Here is an 18,868-nt window from a genome sequence, read left to right on the forward strand (position 1 = left end):
TCAGGGGTCAAGCAGGCAATACCACCAAGATCTCCAAGAAGCAGAAGAGCAGAGGTGTAAAATATGCAGTGCTGGTCAGAAATAAGTCACATGGCAATCACATCTTTGAATTAATTACAGCTGGAAAAAAATCAGTACCACTTGGTACGGTGCATGTTTAGAATCCCATACAACCATCACAGTAGCACAGGGATCACAATCAGCAAAAGCTTCATTTTCTGCCACAGCTGGAACTTTTAAAACTGATCTGATTAATTTATTTGAATTACTAAAAAAAAGCAATGCAAGTTGAACCATTCTTTTATTCCTTATTTGAAGTGATCCCCGTGAAAACAGTGTTGCCACTATTGATGTTTATCCCTCTGGCTTCCTATTCCTTTCTCCTTCTGCTAACACTTTAATCTCTCAACTCTTCATCCACTCATCATTTCCCTAGGCTTGAAAATTTATCCTCTGAGGTCAGTGAGGAAACTTCCATTGACTCCAGGAGGTTTAGAATTAGACCGTATACTTAATTTTCCTCCCCCTTCTACCTCCCAATTTCCTCTTTTCTTTCTTCTGGAACTTATTTACTCATCGCTTTAGTCATTCCATATCTGGTCCCATGAAATTGGGAATTAAATGCAGAATTAAGAAAGAGAACTACATAGATGTCCCTCCATCCTTTACTATTGGTTTCTGCTTCCTATTTTAAACCATATTTTTCCCCCAGGTTCCTTGTTATTTTCTTAAGACATTTAAGCCTTTTTAGCCAATTATCATATTTTATCCCAACATCACAGCTGAGTGAAGTGTATGATGCTACATAATAACAACTCTAACCACCTGTATTTATAGCTGTTGTGAGCAATGTTGCTTTAGGAGAACACCATCCCTAGAAAACCACCATTAAATAGTCAATATAACTGGTTTTTAATTTTTAAAGACCCAAAAAGCAAATACAAGAACATCCAGTACACGTAAAATTCAACAACCTTCAATCAGTTTGGAGAATTTTTACAAATTCTATCTGACTGTAGAAAACTTAATCTTAGCGTATTTCTGTTCAAACACTTTTAAGTACTCCAACTACAGGAATTTCACATACAAATGTCTTAGTTTTGCAATAAAGAAAAAGAAACGGACATCAGAGAATAATGTATGTATTAGTTATGAAGCACTGAAAAAAAACCTAGCTCTCAAACTAGAAATCGGTATGCTAAACAGTTCAAAACTATGTATGTAAACAAAGCATTTGTAGTATCAATCGAGTAACTCTCAGCAGTCACAACATATGAAAAAATTATTTCAAATACAAACAGTATTCCCTATTCTCACTCTCCACTTGAGAGCACTGCATTCATGTATCTATGGACTTAATACTGCAGTAAAACACATTTACTACCCTCTATTGCCCATTATGTGGAACCAGAGAAAAAATTAAAAATTAGAGAAGAAAATCTACTCATCTCCCTAGTTTTTTTTCCTCTACAAACACCACTTTCTCACAGAGCTAAATATTTACAGAAATATTGATTAGCTAATTCAATGGACATACTTCACAGAAACGTGAACTTTAATCTGCCTTGCCCACTTAGACATCACCTAAGAATCATCCAGACAGACATATCCGATACAGAAATCTTTGTTGACGTACTAGCACTGTATCACATTTCAACTAGTAGCCAAAAAAAAAGCAGCACACTGGAAAGGCCAGAGACATGGTGAAGCTTTAGCACCAGAAATCTATTCACATATTTAAACACGCATGGAAATATCAAAAAAGGTGCCTTCAAAATAAACTGCTGCTTTTTTCATTCCAGACCTTCCACGGGTCTGTGAGCAGACCCAAAAACGATCCGTACAGCCCTCTAGGCACATACTAGCATATGGCTGAAAGGAAGGTATCTCTCCATTTCTCTCTTTCTAGGGTCTACAATCAACATTCTTTCTAGGCACACTTTCTTTCATGAAGCACTAAGACATGCAAAGACAAATATAAAGATGCCTTTGGTTATAAACCAGTATCTTAACGATTACATTAAGATACATCAACCTAAAAAAAGTAAAGTATACATACACAAACAAAACAAAGAGGAAAACTGACCACATTACAGTCATACTGTCATTTTTCTGTCCAATCATTTCCAGTACTTCCATCTTTGTTTCAATATAAAACAGAAAAATATTCTCACTGCTTCAAAGGAACTTGCAATTTAAAGCACGCAAAAAGTTTGAAGCAGAAAGGACCAAAAAGTTTCATATACACTTCCAACATGCAATAATTTAAATCGACAACAAGGAACACTGCTGAAAAATCAATTGCAGAGTGTGCTGGACAACCAGAGGGAACATTGAAACTGTAACTATTTTAATCTAAGATAAGTACTAGTAAAGGCCTACAAATCTGAGACAGAACAGAGCTCTTAATTTCTGAAAGTAGGAAACTGCAAAGTAAAAAAGCTTCCCTTTGAGCCGAGCTATTGAAATGTAGTAATGACTTAAAGTCTTCATGTTTGGCAAATGAATGAATTGCAGAAAAGAGTAAACGAAATTTTTCTATTACAGCCATAAAAAATACTATATTTAGTTCTGCAATTTGGCATGAATAAAGTCAATTTACACAATTCTAGAAGAGCAATTCTTTCTAGTTTGTCCAAAGTTTTAAACAAGGCCTTAGTGATATTCTTTTTCAAATCCATATAGAGTTCATGATTTTGCTTTAAGCCTCACCAATTAAACTTAAGATTTATTTCTCAGAACAGCAGTAAAATATTTTAGCAACACACAGAGAAAGCTTAATTAAATTCGTATGTATTATTTCCAAGATTTGGGGGTATTTTACCATGCAGCGCTTTATGAAGTATCAGTATTTCCTAAAATCGAAAATTGCTGATCGAATTCACTTGCATAAAATATCTATTGCACATCACACCACTATGGCATCCAGCCACTTGGCAAGCAAAGAAAGTGTGTTTAGGACCTAACTGTAGTTTTTGTATTAAGGTTTAAAGCTATTTTACTGCATCAATTATTTTATTTCAATCTTTCGTAATTGCCCATAAAACCAAGCTTGGGATCAAAAATAGGCCAACTACTCCCTCTGCTGAAAATAACTGGCCATTACATCGGAGGAACTGAGATTTTCATAAAATACGTTGTTAAGAAGAAAAGACATTAAACACATTAAAGGTGTTTTCCTCTTAATTAGGTTCCAGTCAGCTAAGACTTGAAAGACCAGTAAGCTTTACTTTCCACTCTCTTACCAAAAAGATTAACATACACATGCTTACAAAATCTAAAAACTTAAAAGGAGAGAACGTAGGAAATGAGGCATGTGTGAAACATTTTCAAACTCAGTAAAATACCCCAAACAGTTTCAAACACAAGGAACCTCAGAAGAAGAGTATAGCATTTTCTACACTTCCCCTGCAGAGAGGAGCGAGAATATTTTCTGCCTTTGAATGGAGAATCTTCCTTGATTCTAAGGATCTTCCTTGAAAAACCTATGTGAAAGTTGAACAATCTTTAAAAAGGGAATATGCACATTAAATACAAATCAAATGAATGTAAAGAAGCAAAAAGTCACCTGCAAAATCCTCGATCTAACAAGTAAAATGCTACGCATCTGTGCACAAAGCGAACTCCAATCAGCTTTTCACATATTTACATCATATATTTGATACATTTTAGACAAAGTTCATTTTCAGCATTACGTACATGCAAAAACTTATCATCTCTCAAGTACTATCAGAAAGAAAGTCAAGTAATGTCTCCTCAGCGCTTTCCAAACTTGCATCTGTGATAGTGCTTACCTACAAACACACGCTCAGCGAGAGCCCATCCGTTTGCTCAGACAGTCCGTGACGTTAAACTACTTAGAGACTGCCAGGGTACCTGCTGAATACCAGTAAAGTGTCTGCTGAACCAGCAAGCTGTAATAATGCAGGTCAGTAACGAAATATCTTAAGGCTTTTTATCTACTGAAGACACTTCAACTCACACCACTTGTTTTCTTGGGCACTTAACATTAGTATTGATGGATCAAGAGTTCTCAGCTGAGAAAAGCAATGCCCTCGGCAGCGCCTGTTGTTCTCCACATCAGCGGCACGTAGACTCAGTATCAGCTAAAATGTGCTCAAAATATTGCCCTGAACTCCTAAAACAATTCAGTAATATTCAGCATCAATTCAGCAAATAGTACAGACATGATACCATAAATTTAAGGTTTACAGTCAAAAAGTTAAGGCAAACGTCCTACAAAACGACGGCAGTGTTCCTTGGAAAAGCACACACAACACGGAAAAATTGTTTGGTCTGCCTGTTGAACAGGTTGGTTACCCACAAAACCACGCTTCAACAGCTTCCACAGCCTGATCAGTCAGGAAGGTTTTTGTAGCTGTTCTCCAAAATACCCAAGCTTGTCCCACAGACAAAAAATTCTCTTCTGTAAGAAAACTCCTGGAAAATACATTTCCAAGAGAGTAATATACTGTGCTAATCACTTTGAAATGTATGCATTACCTAAACTATCCTAGAAATACAGAACACAGAATCAAGAGAAAAGGTCCAAAATCGAAGGTTTCACAATTTTTACTGAACAATTAGTTGTATTTATTGATAACATGATATAGTTACAGTAGAAAAATTGTGAAGTGCTATGTTTACTCCAGAATGTTTTGAAAAGCATTACTCTTCAGATCCATAACCAAAAGTCAAAGACTGTTTGCAAAATAAACTGCAATGGCATTTTACTGGCTGTAAAACAACTACTCCCTGAAAACGCGAAAAGAGGCAAAAAAGATGCAAATAAAGAGTCAAGTGTGATAAATAGTTTAAGAACATTGCTACACCTTAAACCAGGAACTCTTACATTATCTGGTAAGCACACAAATAATATTGCAAGATCACAGTAAGAGAAAAATCAACTCTAAATTTTATTTCTGGTAGCAAATACTATTTTACTGAGAATTCCTGCAGCTTCTAATTCTAACTACACGACTAATCCCTTTTCCATCTTCACTGACCTCCAACACACTATGATACAGCAGCGATTCAAGAAGTTTGCTTACAAGAGGAGAAAAGCTGATACAAAATATGCTATTACCAGAAGCATGAAGGAGGCACCTCTTCATCATGACCTTTTAAAATCAACGTACATACGTTCTAAGCAGTATTATAGATTTTTTTTTTTTTAATGAAAACTATGACATTCTACTTACCTTAATGACAAATTTGTTGGATGCCATGATAGGTCAGCGCAAGCTGGTCCTATAAAAATATCAATTAAAAGTGATCAGCACTATAGAAAAACTCGCATCTCTACAGCAACTAAGAAGGATTTTTAAAACGTAATACTCATTTTTTTCATTGCTGCTGTTCTTCAAACTCTATATTCCACTTTAAGGAAATCAAGGAAAACTCTTACTTAAAGGAGAATTACTTAGCTTCCTGCGTTGGTTTCTTTTAGTGAACCTCATAACTGTTCAGGCACTTAGCATCCAATACATGAAATACAAACTATTTTTCAGACTAGTACCAAGAGAGAGACAAAACCACCTAATGTATCCTCAAGAAGCCTTTCAGAGATAGCAAACTAAACCCGGAATATTCCTTTACTACCGTCTCAATCGCTGTTCGCTAAGTATACAGCCTCTGGTCTAATTTCTCTTTCAGAACAATAGCTTCACATCAAATCACTTCGCATAGCTTAAAGAAAGAATGAAGAAGAAAAGAGGGAAGAAAACACACAAAATTAAAAAAGGTATTGTTTTCAAGAAAAAACAATCTTAATACATGAAACAAAACCTGCCCTAGTCAAGAGGGTCCTCAAATCTCTACATGAAGCTCATCCCTTCCTAGATACTCCCTTTTGACTGAAGTAGGGAGCCCCCAACAGCGTGCATACAGCAATGGCCCTATAAAAACAACATCCTCCATCATGCTCTCTTAACACCGGCTCAGCAACACTAAGCAAATTTCAAAATTTGCTTTCAGACCAAGCAGCAGTAAGCAAACTTCAGAATTAAGACACCCATTCACTACCTGCAGTTCAGTAGTATCAGAGTTCAAACCAGTTCAAGAACATGGCACAGTCATTATAATTTTTTTTAAATAAGAAACTATGGCTTTGGGTACACCTAGTATGCATATATATATAAAATATATACACATTATGTATATTTAAAATTTTATACTGCTACACACAAAGAAGTGTGACCTGAGCATTACTGTGGTTACACAAAAGTAAAGTGAACTTTACACATCCTCCTCTCTTACTTATCCCGAACAGGATTTAGAGTGCTTGATTTGGGATACTGAGTGAGGGACATTTAGCTGCACAGACCTTGACCCTGCCTCAGACCATTCCAAGTAATTCAGGAAGCATTAATTCACACTGGAAGTTAAACACTCCCTCCATTGGGCATAAGAAGAAACCTTCAATTAATTGCTAAGATTTTTTTTCCCCTCCTTAGAAGAACGCTGTATCTCACTCAAATGACTACAAGCTTCAAGTTGGCTCGCAAGCCAAACCACAAGTCTAGTCACCTTTCACACTGACTTCAGCTTAACTGCTTTTTTTTTTTTCCAAACCAAAACCAATTACGGTCACAGCACTGAAACTACTGGGGAAGCTCGTCATTCTCCACATAAATGGGAGCAAAGCATTCACTTGTCAAAAGGTAAAAGATTAGGTTAAATTCATTAAAACTTTCCAGCTAACCCCACAATTTTGGGATTCAGAAGAGACATGGAATGGGCCCCATGGTACCAAATTAATACCTACAAAAACCTAGGAATAAAAAAAATAAAATACATTGTATTTTTAAAACAGGACAGAAACAGAGGCAATAGAGAAGAGACTTGGATTGGACAGAAAACCAGGTGAACAAGGGTGTCAGTGTATTGGCAGAAGACAGAGTACAGTTCAAGATTCGAAATCAAGAAAGAAAACAAGTGTCAGGAGCTGCTGCCTGCAATAGACCAACTGCAACAGACACTACACTGGGAACAGACCTGCCTCTTACACTCTAAAGTTTCCTAACGAATTAATCTCTTAAGATGGACAAATCTGGTCAATTTTGCAAGAGATGGTATAGGAAAATAGTAAGAATGCAGGAAGACATCCCCATTTCTCACTGCATACTTCAAGTTATTGTAAAGTACTGTGATAGAGCTGTCAAAATTTCAGGATACAAGTCAGGTTGGTGATACATGTCTCTGTCAGGCACTACACTTCCATGTTTCAAAATGCAGTCGTTATCCTTATTGAACTTCAAAAAAGTACAAAACAAGATAAAGACCCACTTTACAACTACATAGCACAGCAGAGATAATTTCGATGTTAAGATTCAACAGTAAGCATTTTGAACTAAACAAACACATACAATGTTTCCATTCCAAATATCCAAACACTGAGACCAAGGATTTCAAAACAACTACGAGAAAATGTGAAAGTAACAAGGGCACAATTCCATGTACCGGCTCAAGGAAAACCCCCAATTACTTCCATGGGTTTTTTTATCCATCATATCAGTATTCCAGCAGTAAGAAACAGAAACAGTAAAAGCATCAGAGAGAGAAGTAAAATGATTGTTACTGTAACCAGGTTAAAATGAGTCTGAACTGAGAGCCATTCTGCAAGTAACTACGGAAAATTAACACGGTTAATAAAATATTTCAACTGTGCTCTGAAAAAGGTCAAAGTTAGAGCTTTTATCAGCTGCACAGCAATAGTAAACAAAGTTAAATAAAGCAAACTGAATTTTCAGATAACAGTCATGCAGATTGAAGCTGGCATACCACGCCTTGTGCCACACGACTGTCATTCTTCCTCGCACAAAACAGCCCTAGAAACTTTTCTGTCTTATTGGAGTAAATTTTGTCAACTTTACCAATAGCAATTTTGAGAAACACAATGAAAGGAACAGTGCTCTGGACCACTCAGAACATTGTATTTCAATTCAGTCAGGTAGTAAGGTGCTACTCTATACAACTAAACATAGTACAACAACTATAAGAAGAATCTTAGCAGGAGATGAAATTCAGAAATTCTTGAAACAGCAGCTGCTGGACCTAGGTCAGAAGAGATGCTAAAGAGAAATGGCAGCCACCAAGTGAAAAACAACTGCACTTCTCAGTTCCTTATAACTGTGTACAACATTTTATTCTTGGTGTTCAAGAACTCCAAGGAAGGACTACCCACCCCATCATGCAAAAACAAGAAGCAAACAATAAGATATATCACAGCCCTTTTAAAACACCACAAAACCTGGGCACGTACAACTCATCAGATTCTCTTACCAAAAAATAAAAAAGGCCTCACAGCAACATTTCAGGATTGGGTGCTTAATTTTAATGACAGGTTAGTATATAGAGCTCTACTTATGATCCTTACCTCCTCCTCTCAACCAAAAAAAAAAATAATCAAATATCAAAAATAGGAAAAACAGTAGGCAAGAAACAGCAAAAAGCAGGAGAGTGTTAAATGCTATAATCTCTTCTCCAAGTAGCTAGAATCATGACCTGAGGTCAGGAACCCTGTAATTACAAACCCAATTTGCTGTGGAGTGCTTTATCAAGCAATGACAACATTGAACAAACCTAACATTTACACGGAATTACCTGTATCTTGGGAAATGGTAGAACACAAGGTACTTGCCTCATGCTTCCAGGAACATAGCTCACCTGGACTGTACATCATTTCTGAGCTGCATATGGCACACAATTCACAATGGTGCTGCAGGCTTGCGAACTGAAGAACAGTATTTGGACAGCTACTGTTTTATCATTAATCCTTGCAGTAGCAATAATACAAAGAAGAGTTCCAATAAAACATGCCAGAGCATCATGTCTTTTCCAAATGCTAATGTTATAGTAGAGAACAAACAAAGCACGAGGATGAATCAGTTGAACTTACTGTGGCATCACCAACCTCTTTTTTGTAACAATTTGCCAACCGGAATACTACTGTTGCAACAAGTCTGCTACTACTGACGTGAGAAGGACTGCTGGCAGGCAGGCAGTCTCCAAAATCCTCTCCAAATGCCATTTACAAAACAACAGAAGAAGAGAAAAGAAGGAGAAAAAAAATAATAAAGATGGACAGGAAAAGTTACCTTTGTTTCAGTTGGCTCTTCATGGGAATAAGCTGACTTTGGGAGTTTGCTGACTACCCCATTCTTTTCACTGACCATATAGATAAGACAAAGGAAATCCAGTAGACAGAATAAATGCAAGTAAATCCTTAGAAAACCGAAAAGAATATGCCTAATGTGTGAACCATCAGGGAAGTCACAGAACTGTCACATATTAAAAGATATCCAAGAATTGGAAAACGAGGAAAAACACCCACCAATTGTACAAGAAAAAAAGCCAGCAAACCACAAAAAACTTGCCATTTTTCCCTGTCGGGGAAAAAACCCCACACAAAACACAGATCTCTTACAATTGCTACTATTTGGTAACAAGAATCTCTTTCACAGAACACCGTATCTGTTGCTAACTAATGCAAACCTCTAAAGAAAACTGTAAATAAATGGGAAGATAAGCAAGTAAGGCAGAAAAAGTCGTTTCAGAAACTATATACATTTAAAAAAAAAAAGTGTTGCTATGGTATTTGTAATATTACAACATCTAAATTTTTGATAGACACCCTGTACAAGAAAACATGATCTAGAATTAAACACATAGAGTGTGCCCCACTTCAAAAATACTGTGGCAGAATATCTTTCTTTCCTAAATTTGATGTCAAGTGGAATGGTAGACACTCAGGAGAAGACAGAATACACGGCCCCCCAGAGAGTGAGCTAAAGTGTTTTCTGCCAGCTGATGAACAGTATCTTACCTTAGCAAAGAAGTAGTTTCCTGTGGTGAGGGAATTTGGAACTCAGTGAGAAGGTGGAACTGAAAAACTCCAGCCTTACATGCCCACTTAAGATACAGCAGCTTCTAACACGACAGCTACAAACTATTCACACACTGCCCATCTTTGAGTGCCTTTACCATGTGTGCAGAGAGTTGGGCACCTGAAAAAGACAGAAACAAAAACACAAACGCTAACGAAGGAGCACCCTAGGATAAGTTAACATTAGCTAGTTTTATAGTTCAAAATTAACTGTCACAACATAAAAGAGAGTTTTTCTGAATTGTCCAGTCCTTAGGTATTGGAATCAAACCAATCTCCAGCCCAGATTCAACACTGATTTTAGTCAGTTTCAGAGAGCTGATCCTAAACCTGGAGGAGCAATGTACTACTCAGCAATTCAAGTATTTACAAAAGCATTTTTAATTCTGGAAAGACATACCAGAAGCTTCACATTTTGCAGTCTCAGGACTTTAGGCCCACTGTTCCCTATTTTTCCACTTAACCTTTGGAAACTACTCTTCCACCAAGTTAGCATATTTTAAACTCATGGCTATCTACACTTCTTCATTCATGAACTGTCAATTCACCCTCAAGGTTCAATAATCCCTTTCAAACAGGTTGCCCATTCACCACACACCTGCACAGAATTCGAGGAATAAAGCACTGAGGAATATCGCAGTGCTTATTACAGACAGGTGCTGGCTATTATATTTTTGCATTATGAATGCCCATTTTTTTTAAAGTTTTTCTTTAAGTTTTGTTCATCGCACTAAGCTGTTTCACAAAACTTAAAAAAAAAAAAAGTTTTAGTCCTTCCTATATGAAGATTAGGCTTTAAAAACTTTTATTTTAGCCACAGCAGCTACGCCCAAAACTAAAAATAAACCCATACGTTAACACATGATTATAATATCAAGATATTCTTGACAACGACTGCAGGAGTAGGGGGAGAGAAGAGCGAACACAAAAAAGGTCCAGAAGAGCTGGCAAATAAGAAAAGGTGAGGCAACAAAAGTTTTCTTGACTTTGTTTTGCTCGGGACAACACTGCCCGCCTGCAAGAGGGCTGAGACAGAAACATGAAGGATTAACGCAGAGCGACTGTCGCAGGAGTTAAGCAAGAAAGAAAAAACAGAGAGACGTGTCTGTTTGAGCCCGGCCGGTGCTGCAGAGGCCCGCCAGGCGGGGAGCGGGTGCTCAGGGGCGGCGCGGAGGGAACGAGCCGAGGCGGTGCCTGAGGGAAGCGCGGCGGGAGCGGGCGGGCACCGCCACAGCAGCAGCTGTCCCCGGGCACCCCCTAACGCGTTTATCTAGGGAGGAAGGCGAGACCGAACCCCGCAGCAGCCTCCCGGCTAAGGGTCCCCGCCGGGCAGCGGCAACGCTGCCGCCACAGCCGCACCGTACCTCCGCCCCGCGCCGCGCCGCCTCCGACGGCTCTAACGGCTCCTCTGCCCCCAAGTAAGATGGCGGCCGGGAGCGAGCTTCTTCTCCCCTATCCAAAATGGCCGCCGGCTGTAGCCCACTGCCCGCCCTACCCTGCCCAAACGCAAAATGGCCGCCGGGGCGGAGCGAGCGCGCCCCGCGGCCACGTGACGCAGGGCTTGGCCAATGGCAGGCGAGGCCCTTGCGGACGGGGAGGCGGGGCGCGAGCGGCACTTCCGGGTCCCGCGAAGCCGCTTCCTGCCGTTGGGGGTTTAAACGCGCGGGGCGGCGGCGCGCGCCCCTGGGGCCTTTCCCGCCGAGGCGTCGGCGGTCGTGTCCTGCCTGAGGCGAGCCCTGAGGTGAGCGCCCGCTGTGTGAGGAAAGGGGGAAGAAGCCTCCGGTGCGCCGTTCTCTTCCCTCGCTCCCGCCGCGCGGTTCTCCTCAGCCGTCTCTTGCCCGAGGGGCGCCGCTGTCTCCTGAGGCGTCCGGGCCGTGAGGCCGCTGGGGCGCGGGGCGGAGAGTGCCGGCTGGGGACGTGTCGCTCTGTGAAGAGCTTGGTTAGTCATTGGGTTTCATTGCTTGTGGGGGAGAAAATGGTGTATTTTGAAACTGCTTTGCTTCAGGCTTCAAGTATTTCCCGTCTGAAGCAGCAGTGTTTGTAATTAGATAAACATAACGAAGGAACAAAGCTTTGAGATTAAGCCTGCCAGACCTTGAAGCAAATGCAGCAATTAACGTTTCAAGATGTCTGTATTGAGGTTATTTTTATAGCTTTTTTTTTTTAAGTTCACAGAGTAAGACTTTCTTGTGTCGTTTTGTGTTTTAATTATCTGCTGCACTGTAATTAAAGATATTAACATTCAGGTTCATCTGTTCTGTGCTGTTATTATAGAGCAAAAAAAAGGATTTCTAGAATATATTTAAAATAATAAATTGTCTTTACCTAGGTAGATGCCAGTTTGCAATGGGTCTTAAAACCATCTGGAAGGACTACAAAGTTCTGATTGTTATGGGAATTAGCCTTGGGCTGGTGCACTGGGGGTGGTTTTCCATCAAGTCCAGTCCTATTTTCCAAGTGAAGAGAGAGGAGGTTGTTCCAGAACCTGGGATTGTGGCATATGTGATGCAAAACGATCACAAAAATAAAGAGAAATAGCATCAGTGCTATGTATTGTGGGTAAGTTGCCTAATTAGTTGTATCTGTATCTTTTGAGGCAGGAGATGAGTCAGTTAAATGAGAATTTTCTAACAGATGCAGTCTTGCTGCTCTAACTTTAGTCTTACAGAGTTTTATTCATTTTTGCAGCTGAGTTAATCTGGTAGTTACATGGACAAAAAAAATGCATCATGCATCTCAAAAACTGCTGCTGAATCGCATGCAATAGGATGATATTATAGGTCTTAATGGAAAAGAAACTGCAGTAACTCATCCTCTTGTGGCTGACTGCGCCTGCAACAGTGTCCTTTCAGGTTCAAAACTGCCTAGAAATAGTTGTGACTTTGCAAAGTAACATGTTCTGTGTTGTTAGTAGGGATGGTAATTACAATAGAAAACAAACAAAATTAAGTATGAGAGAAATCTAAATACTGTAGAGATTGCATAGATATGTAAATAAATGTCCTGTTAAGTTTTCAAGTGTTTAAGAGCTGAAAGAAAAAAGAATTGTATATTAGGTATCTTGAAGAAAGAAACCTTTCTTTCAGAGGCAGAGATTTCTTAAAGTTGTTTGAAGGTTAAAAGCTCTTGTTTCTGAAGTGGCTGTCTAGAAAGTTGCTGGGTAGTTCAGTTCTTTTGTTCTCGAGTAAAAACAGGTTAACATCACTATAGTTTTGACTATAATCACTTTAATACAATTCAGTGCCGTTTATAGTGGCTAGTTACTTAGAGCTTTACAGGTAAAACAGTATATAAACTGGTGGACAGTATTGAAGTTACTAACAAACCTGTGTAATTAGTGTACTATGCTATACTAAATATATACTATATGTACTATATATACTAAATATATATCATATTAATGATACCATTTTCTCCAATAAAAAGCATTATAGTTTGGTATTTGTCCTTATGTGAGTTTCTTGTGAAAAATAAAATAGCAGTTGAACCTATGTGATATTGTTACAAGATTATCCTAATACCTTTCCTTTTTTTATTGCAGGTATAACTAACTTTGAAGCTTCTCATCTGTGAGTGTTGCCAGAAGAAGAGATGAGGAAAGCTAGCTGGAGTCGAAAAAACTTTCTGCTTGTGGCAGGACTGTCAGTCATAGGTGTCCATTTTGGAAGCATGCTCGTAAACTTTGTTGCAAAAAAATCTGCTCGATCTCATTCAGAAGCTAAGAAAGAAGATCGTCATGAATGAAATAGCTTACTACTGTCATTGTGTGTCAATTTCACAATGGATTTTTAAGCCTTGTTTTAAGAGATAGATCATGAGCAGTCACAGGAATGTCATCATTGTCCTGTATGCAGTTTCACATGTGAAATAATCCTTAGCTGCAAAGAATTCAAATGTACTACTTTGGATTTGAAAAGTACTTTGAATTATAGATCCAAGTAAAAATGAAATCTGTTTTGTTGGCCAGAATTAAAATCTTACTTTGAAAATGTCTCGTCTTGAAGCTAAAAAGCCTGCGTTATTTATTAGTGAACCTTTAACTAAAGGTACAGTTAGTCAGTCACTGTCCCTGCTGAGGGGGATATTAAAATCTTGCTATGGTCCCACTGGGAGACTCAAACAACTCCACAATGGTGTGGGAGGCTATGTTTGTACAACTTCTCAATCTTCAGCTATACTCAGTCGTCTTCCTGTGGGTCATCCTGTGTTAAGTGTTTTGACAGCCTCTGTGCAGAACCATATATCCCGCTTCAGTGACTGTGGCTTATTTACTGCCATTCTCTGCTGTAGCTTGATTGAAAACTTCAAAAGCTTAAATGTTGCATCTTGCACTGTTGTTAAAATAAGCGAACATCTTCTGAGTTTGTGTATGGACTACCTCAAATCTGAGGCTTGTGGTTGCCGAGTACCTGTGGATTTTAGCAGGGTTGAGACTCTTCTTTGTTTGGTACGTAGTGTATTAACAAGCAAACCTGCTTGCATGCTTAATAAACCAGAAGTCGATCATCTCACTGCACTGATTCTAAAGGCTTTTATATTCACAGTTCCATGTCATGTTGAGACTAATGCTGTTTTAGGAAAGTGTGTAATAGTACCTGTGAAAGGCAGGAGAGTTGTGGATTCTACAGTTCTTCCTGGGCTCCTGATAGAAACACCAGAAATTCAATTGGCAAAACCACTTATCGTCAAAAGAACTTGTTCAAACGTGATCAAGGTAGCACTTTTCTGTGTGTCCATGTCAGGAGACTCCTTCAGCCCTGAAGAAGGAAATGTAACAGTCCATCAGGGAATTTCTCTAGAAATGTCAGAGCTGAATCAATTGCTTAATGTGGGAAAGCAGCTGGTTAATGATGAGGTCGGCCTTGTAGTGTGCCAGAAGGTTATCCATCCATCCTTGAAGCAGTATCTGAAAGAAAACCATGTCGTCGCTGTGGACAGAGCTGGGCTATCTCTGATGGAACCCCTGAGTCAGATGACAGGTAAAAAAACTAGTTTTCTCTACTAAATGGTTGTCCTTAGTGCTCATTTCGTAATGAGAACCTGTCTAGGTTGGTGTCATTGCAGAGTAAGGATTCTCTTATTTCTGTGTCCTACCTTAGCAGCTGAGCAAGAGTTGTTCTTTTCTAGTGTGAAAAACATTTTCTAAGGTGGGGTTGGTCTTTTGCAGGCTCTAATGATGACATGCTGCATGCGTGGTTACTGATTGCTGCATGAGGAATATCCAATTTTAGTAACTTTGCAAATGTAGATTATTTTCAAGCTCCTATTGAGAATAAAACGGTTACTGTTTTTATCTTAAACTATCACCAAGTCCCACACTTCGAAATCACGTTGGTCTGTTTATCGTTTCCTGTGTAGATTGGAATGTTGGGTATTGAATATATATAATTTAGAAAGTTTGTGCTCTATGAAAGGCAACAGATAGCTGTTCTGATGGCAGTAATACATACTGTTCTGTGCTTTTCTTAATTGGACAGGTTCAAAGCCTATAGCTTCCATACATTCCTTGTCTCCCAGTTGTTACGGCAGTTTGAAAGACCTGTGCATTGAAAGTTTTGTTGCAAAACGTTTTGTGCATCTAATTCCTAAGGACACAGTTGTCTGCAGCTTGATGCTGTGTAACAGGAATGAAACAGCATGGGATGAATTGAAGGTAGGCAAATTTTCTTGAAATCTTTCTTGAAAAGTCATGTTTTAAATGAAAAAATAAGAAAGTTATGGGAAATATACAGCGAGTTTAGAAAAGTGATTTTTCAGTACATAAATGGAGCTTAGAGTTAGGTATACAATTTCAAGAAAGCAATTCCGAAATGCTCTCATTTCCAGAATTTCAAAATCCTTTAAATGCTAATGTTCATTTAATGCCTGTATTTTAAGACAGGGAGTTGTTGAGAAACGGAAAGATTTTTCACTTGTTCTTGAGGCCTGTGCTGAAAAAACATTTTCTTTCTCATTACTTGGACTGAGAGCATAGAGAAAAAGTTGCCCAGCAAAAGGCCAGCAGCAATCCTGCAGTGGTAGTCAAGCATAGTTTTGCATTGAATAGTTGTTCTAGAAATGTCATAAAATACAGCGCTTTTTTTATTTCTACTTTTCCATACTGAGTGTGGACAAATAAAGACAAGTTCTCATTAAATTAACATGGTTTTGGAAATCACTCAGTAGCTTTACATCCACACATAATTCAAGTTTATGAAGTCTGTACCAGAAACTACTTAAAATTTTATTCCAGTATTTTTTTTTCCAATGGGAGCAAATCCTGTTACTCATGGTATGTCTAATGACAATATGGTTTTCAGCGTGCCTGTGAAACTGCAGAACACGTGTTACAGTTAACAATCAAGGAACCTTTGGCGTTGTTGGGAGGTGGCTGTACAGAAACTCACTTGGCTTCATACATAAGACACAAGGTATGTAAGACAAGGTTTGTTAAAGCTGCTTGATGTACTTAAGGAACATGTATGTAGAATCATTGCTGCAGTAAAAACACTTGTCTTTTCTAGGTTAATGTTGCATTTTTGCTACCTAAGTACTAAAATAAAAGGGTTTATTTGAAACACTTGGTGCTAATTACACCTTTACTTGTTAATCTTTCTTAGGTTTTTACTATAGTGATGCTTTTTTAAGTGTTAAAATAGAAATGTGTAGAATCTTTATATTGTAAGAAAATCATGCAGAGTTCAGCTTTGGCTTGTCTAGAGATATTTCCTGTTATGGAATAATCATCACATGAATAATTTTTGTAGTTAAGACTGAATCATCTGTTTAAAAAAGAAAGCAACAGTATGATACACATTCAATTAAAATTATTTCTGTAAAAGTATTTTAACTTTCTGTTTCCCCGATTTTGTTTTTTTTAGAGTTGTAGTCTGTCCACCAGTTGTCTTAAAGATATGGATTGTTCTCGGACACAGTACCAATTGGTTGCTGATGGGTTTTGCCGTTCCCTGGAGTCTGTAGCTTGCTCTCTGAATCATGATGATGGAGAAATTCTTACAGATGTGGTTTATGGACACTGTTGGTTTGTTCCATCAGGTTTTCCCTCTGTCTCTAATTGGTCAGATTTAGTTTCAAAATGTGGCTGTGGGATTAATGGTAACACTGAGAATCTCAACTGGAGGCTTTTGCACAGCCAGTTTGGCTCTCCTATTATGCAGGGCTGCCCTAAAGAGCCCCCAGTAAAGGTTGCTGACTCTCTGACTTTGGACTGCTTTGCTGCGAAGTGTAGTGGCCTCCAAGTAGCTCTGGAGACAGCCAATGTGATTTTGGATCTCTCATATGTAATCGAAGATCAAAATTGACTCTGATCCTATGTCAGTTGTATTGCACAGCAAGATACTTAACTGGGAGCAGAGTAATATATAATGTGTTAAGATACTTTAAGTGGTTAGAATATGAGCAACAGACAGAAATTTTCAATCGAACAGTTGGCCATTAAGTACTCCTCTGATTGTTAGTCTGCTTGTGCCCTCAGGCATTTTCAAATGTTTAACATTTTGTTAGGAGCTGTTAAATGATTAGCCAAATACACAATAATAACACATGACTGAGTATTAAAATCAGGATATTCAAAAGAGTGAATGACACTTTGATATTCCCTCTGCATTAAGCAAAGTTTGGGAAGTTTGTTAGCTCTGGCATCTTCAAAGGAATGGGAAAAATGGATTCACTTGCTGAGAAAACATATGTTATGGATTAGAATTCGTCATCTCAGCAAAAGTTTTTACACAAACAGACTTTGGTATTGCAGCAGAACTTTATCACTGGTATTTTTAATTTTGTAGGTGAAAAAGAAGGCTTTCTTCAATAAATGTCTTGAACCACTCATTTTGAAATTTTGTTCTGAAGATCTTGTTGCCATATACTGTATGCAGTTTCTGTTTCTAAATGGCTGGAAGATTTTAATTCATATATGTAATTTATTTAGCAGGTTGTTAAAACTCAGCCTGGAGACCTTAAGGTAGCAGGTAGGTAATAGATTTGAAAAGAAGTGGCAGACTGTGTAAGACTTGCGTAAGGTAGAACTTTGATTGTCTTTTGGTTTATAAAATGTTTGTATCATTTAAGCAAAGCTGCAAGAAAGAATGTCCCACTTACCATTCAATTAACTTTCTGACTATGCATGGCTGCTTTTCTTTTAATGAAGTAAGGCCTTCAGCTGCTCAGGCTTGTTTTGATCTTTAAATTTAAATGTGGACTGAACAATCGAAACTTTCTCATTTTCAGCTTGCATGCAAGATCAAAAGGGGTGTTACAGTTTCTTGCTTAAACTCATTTTCTTTGTCCCTTTTCTTCTCCCTCTTTGTTTTCGGTCACAAGAGACAAATTGTTCATGATGTGTTTTTCCAGAAAATATCCGAGTTAGTTATAGACTAGTCTGCTTATTTGTTTCCTGGTCTCTTAAGTTTTTTAATATGTTTACCGAGTATAAGCAGTAGAATTGTGTTGTGTAACTCGGTTTTGAAATACGTAATTAAAACCAAATCTTTCCAGACCTTTTGTACAAAGTCTCTTTCATTTTAAGAGCACAAATAATAATTTTCTCACTGGAAAAAATGAAAAGTTATTTCAAGTTCGTTATCTTTTTATGACCTGAAATGATTGCTTCAATGCTGTAATGCATCCTTTGGGAATTTGTGGAAGAATGTTACAAGGATTGAGATGAAGGCTGTTCAAAGTTGGTTACTGAAAAGTCTACTTTTATGTCTTGATCCTTCCATATACCATGAACCACATGAAAACATCAGGATTAATGAAGCCAAATGATGGTGTTTATCTTAAGGCACAGAAGAATCTTGGTCGTACTTCATCTAATAATGAGTCTCTAACTCAGAGTGTCAAATTAGAGTATTTTGCTTCCTAGAATAGCAGCTTGTTATGCAGTGCAGAAATGTTGAGTTTAGTGACTACAGCTGTGAAGTGGAAATCAAAACAATATTTAAGTAGAAGTAGTTGCCAGTGTTCTTTTGTCTTGGTATCTGA

General features: G+C 38.3%; 4 protein-coding genes across 10 annotated transcripts in view; 3 read left to right on the plus strand and 1 right to left on the minus strand.

Moving 5' to 3' along the window:
- The window catches only part of SLX4IP (SLX4 interacting protein), an 81,810-nt gene extending 70,462 nt beyond the window's left edge, over window positions 1-11,348 (minus strand). For all 4 annotated transcript variants that reach the window (XM_086631890.1, XM_086631889.1, XM_086631887.1 and 1 more), the window contains exons 1-3: window positions 11,251-11,348; window positions 9,827-10,007; window positions 5,202-5,250 (exon numbers count right to left, since the gene is read on the minus strand). In XM_086631890.1, coding sequence (XP_086488016.1) covers window positions 5,202-5,228 — 27 coding nt within the window. In that variant the 5' untranslated portion in view covers window positions 5,229-5,250; window positions 9,827-10,007; window positions 11,251-11,348. The remainder of the gene's footprint in view (window positions 1-5,201; window positions 5,251-9,826; window positions 10,008-11,250) is intronic.
- A 224-nt stretch (window positions 11,349-11,572) lies between these two features.
- On the plus strand, window positions 11,573-13,466 carry LOC147529321 (uncharacterized). Of its 4 annotated transcripts, none has more exons than XM_086631115.1 (3): window positions 11,573-11,627; window positions 12,220-12,445; window positions 13,428-13,466. In XM_086631115.1, the coding sequence occupies exon 2, from the start codon at window positions 12,233-12,235 to the stop codon at window positions 12,422-12,424; it is 192 nt and encodes a 63-aa protein (XP_086487241.1). In that variant the 5' UTR covers window positions 11,573-11,627; window positions 12,220-12,232; the 3' UTR covers window positions 12,425-12,445; window positions 13,428-13,466. The 4 variants fall into 4 exon arrangements, with proteins under 4 accessions (XP_086487241.1, XP_086487239.1, XP_086487242.1 ...); XM_086631113.1 differs by having other exon boundaries at window positions 11,594-11,627; window positions 12,216-12,445; XM_086631116.1 differs by lacking the exon at window positions 11,573-11,627 and adding an exon at window positions 11,766-11,825 and having other exon boundaries at window positions 12,216-12,445.
- Window positions 13,467-13,473: 7 nt separating this feature from the next.
- On the plus strand, window positions 13,474-13,870 carry LOC147529322 (uncharacterized). Its single transcript, XM_086631117.1, has one exon. The coding sequence runs from the start codon at window positions 13,478-13,480 to the stop codon at window positions 13,628-13,630; it is 153 nt and encodes a 50-aa protein (XP_086487243.1). The 5' UTR covers window positions 13,474-13,477; the 3' UTR covers window positions 13,631-13,870.
- Window positions 13,871-13,874: 4 nt separating this feature from the next.
- MKKS (MKKS centrosomal shuttling protein) lies at window positions 13,875-17,428 on the plus strand. The gene is made up of 4 exons (XM_009985683.2): window positions 13,875-14,865; window positions 15,364-15,539; window positions 16,186-16,296; window positions 16,747-17,428. Exons 1-4 carry the CDS (start codon window positions 13,875-13,877, stop codon window positions 17,185-17,187), a joined length of 1,719 nt encoding a protein of 572 aa, XP_009983985.2. The 3' UTR covers window positions 17,188-17,428.
- The last annotated feature ends 1,440 nt before the right edge of the window (window positions 17,429-18,868 follow it).

Source organism: Tauraco erythrolophus, chromosome 2 (genome assembly GCF_009769465.1).
Source record: "Tauraco erythrolophus isolate bTauEry1 chromosome 2, bTauEry1.pri, whole genome shotgun sequence".
NCBI lineage: Eukaryota > Metazoa > Chordata > Aves > Musophagiformes > Musophagidae > Tauraco > Tauraco erythrolophus.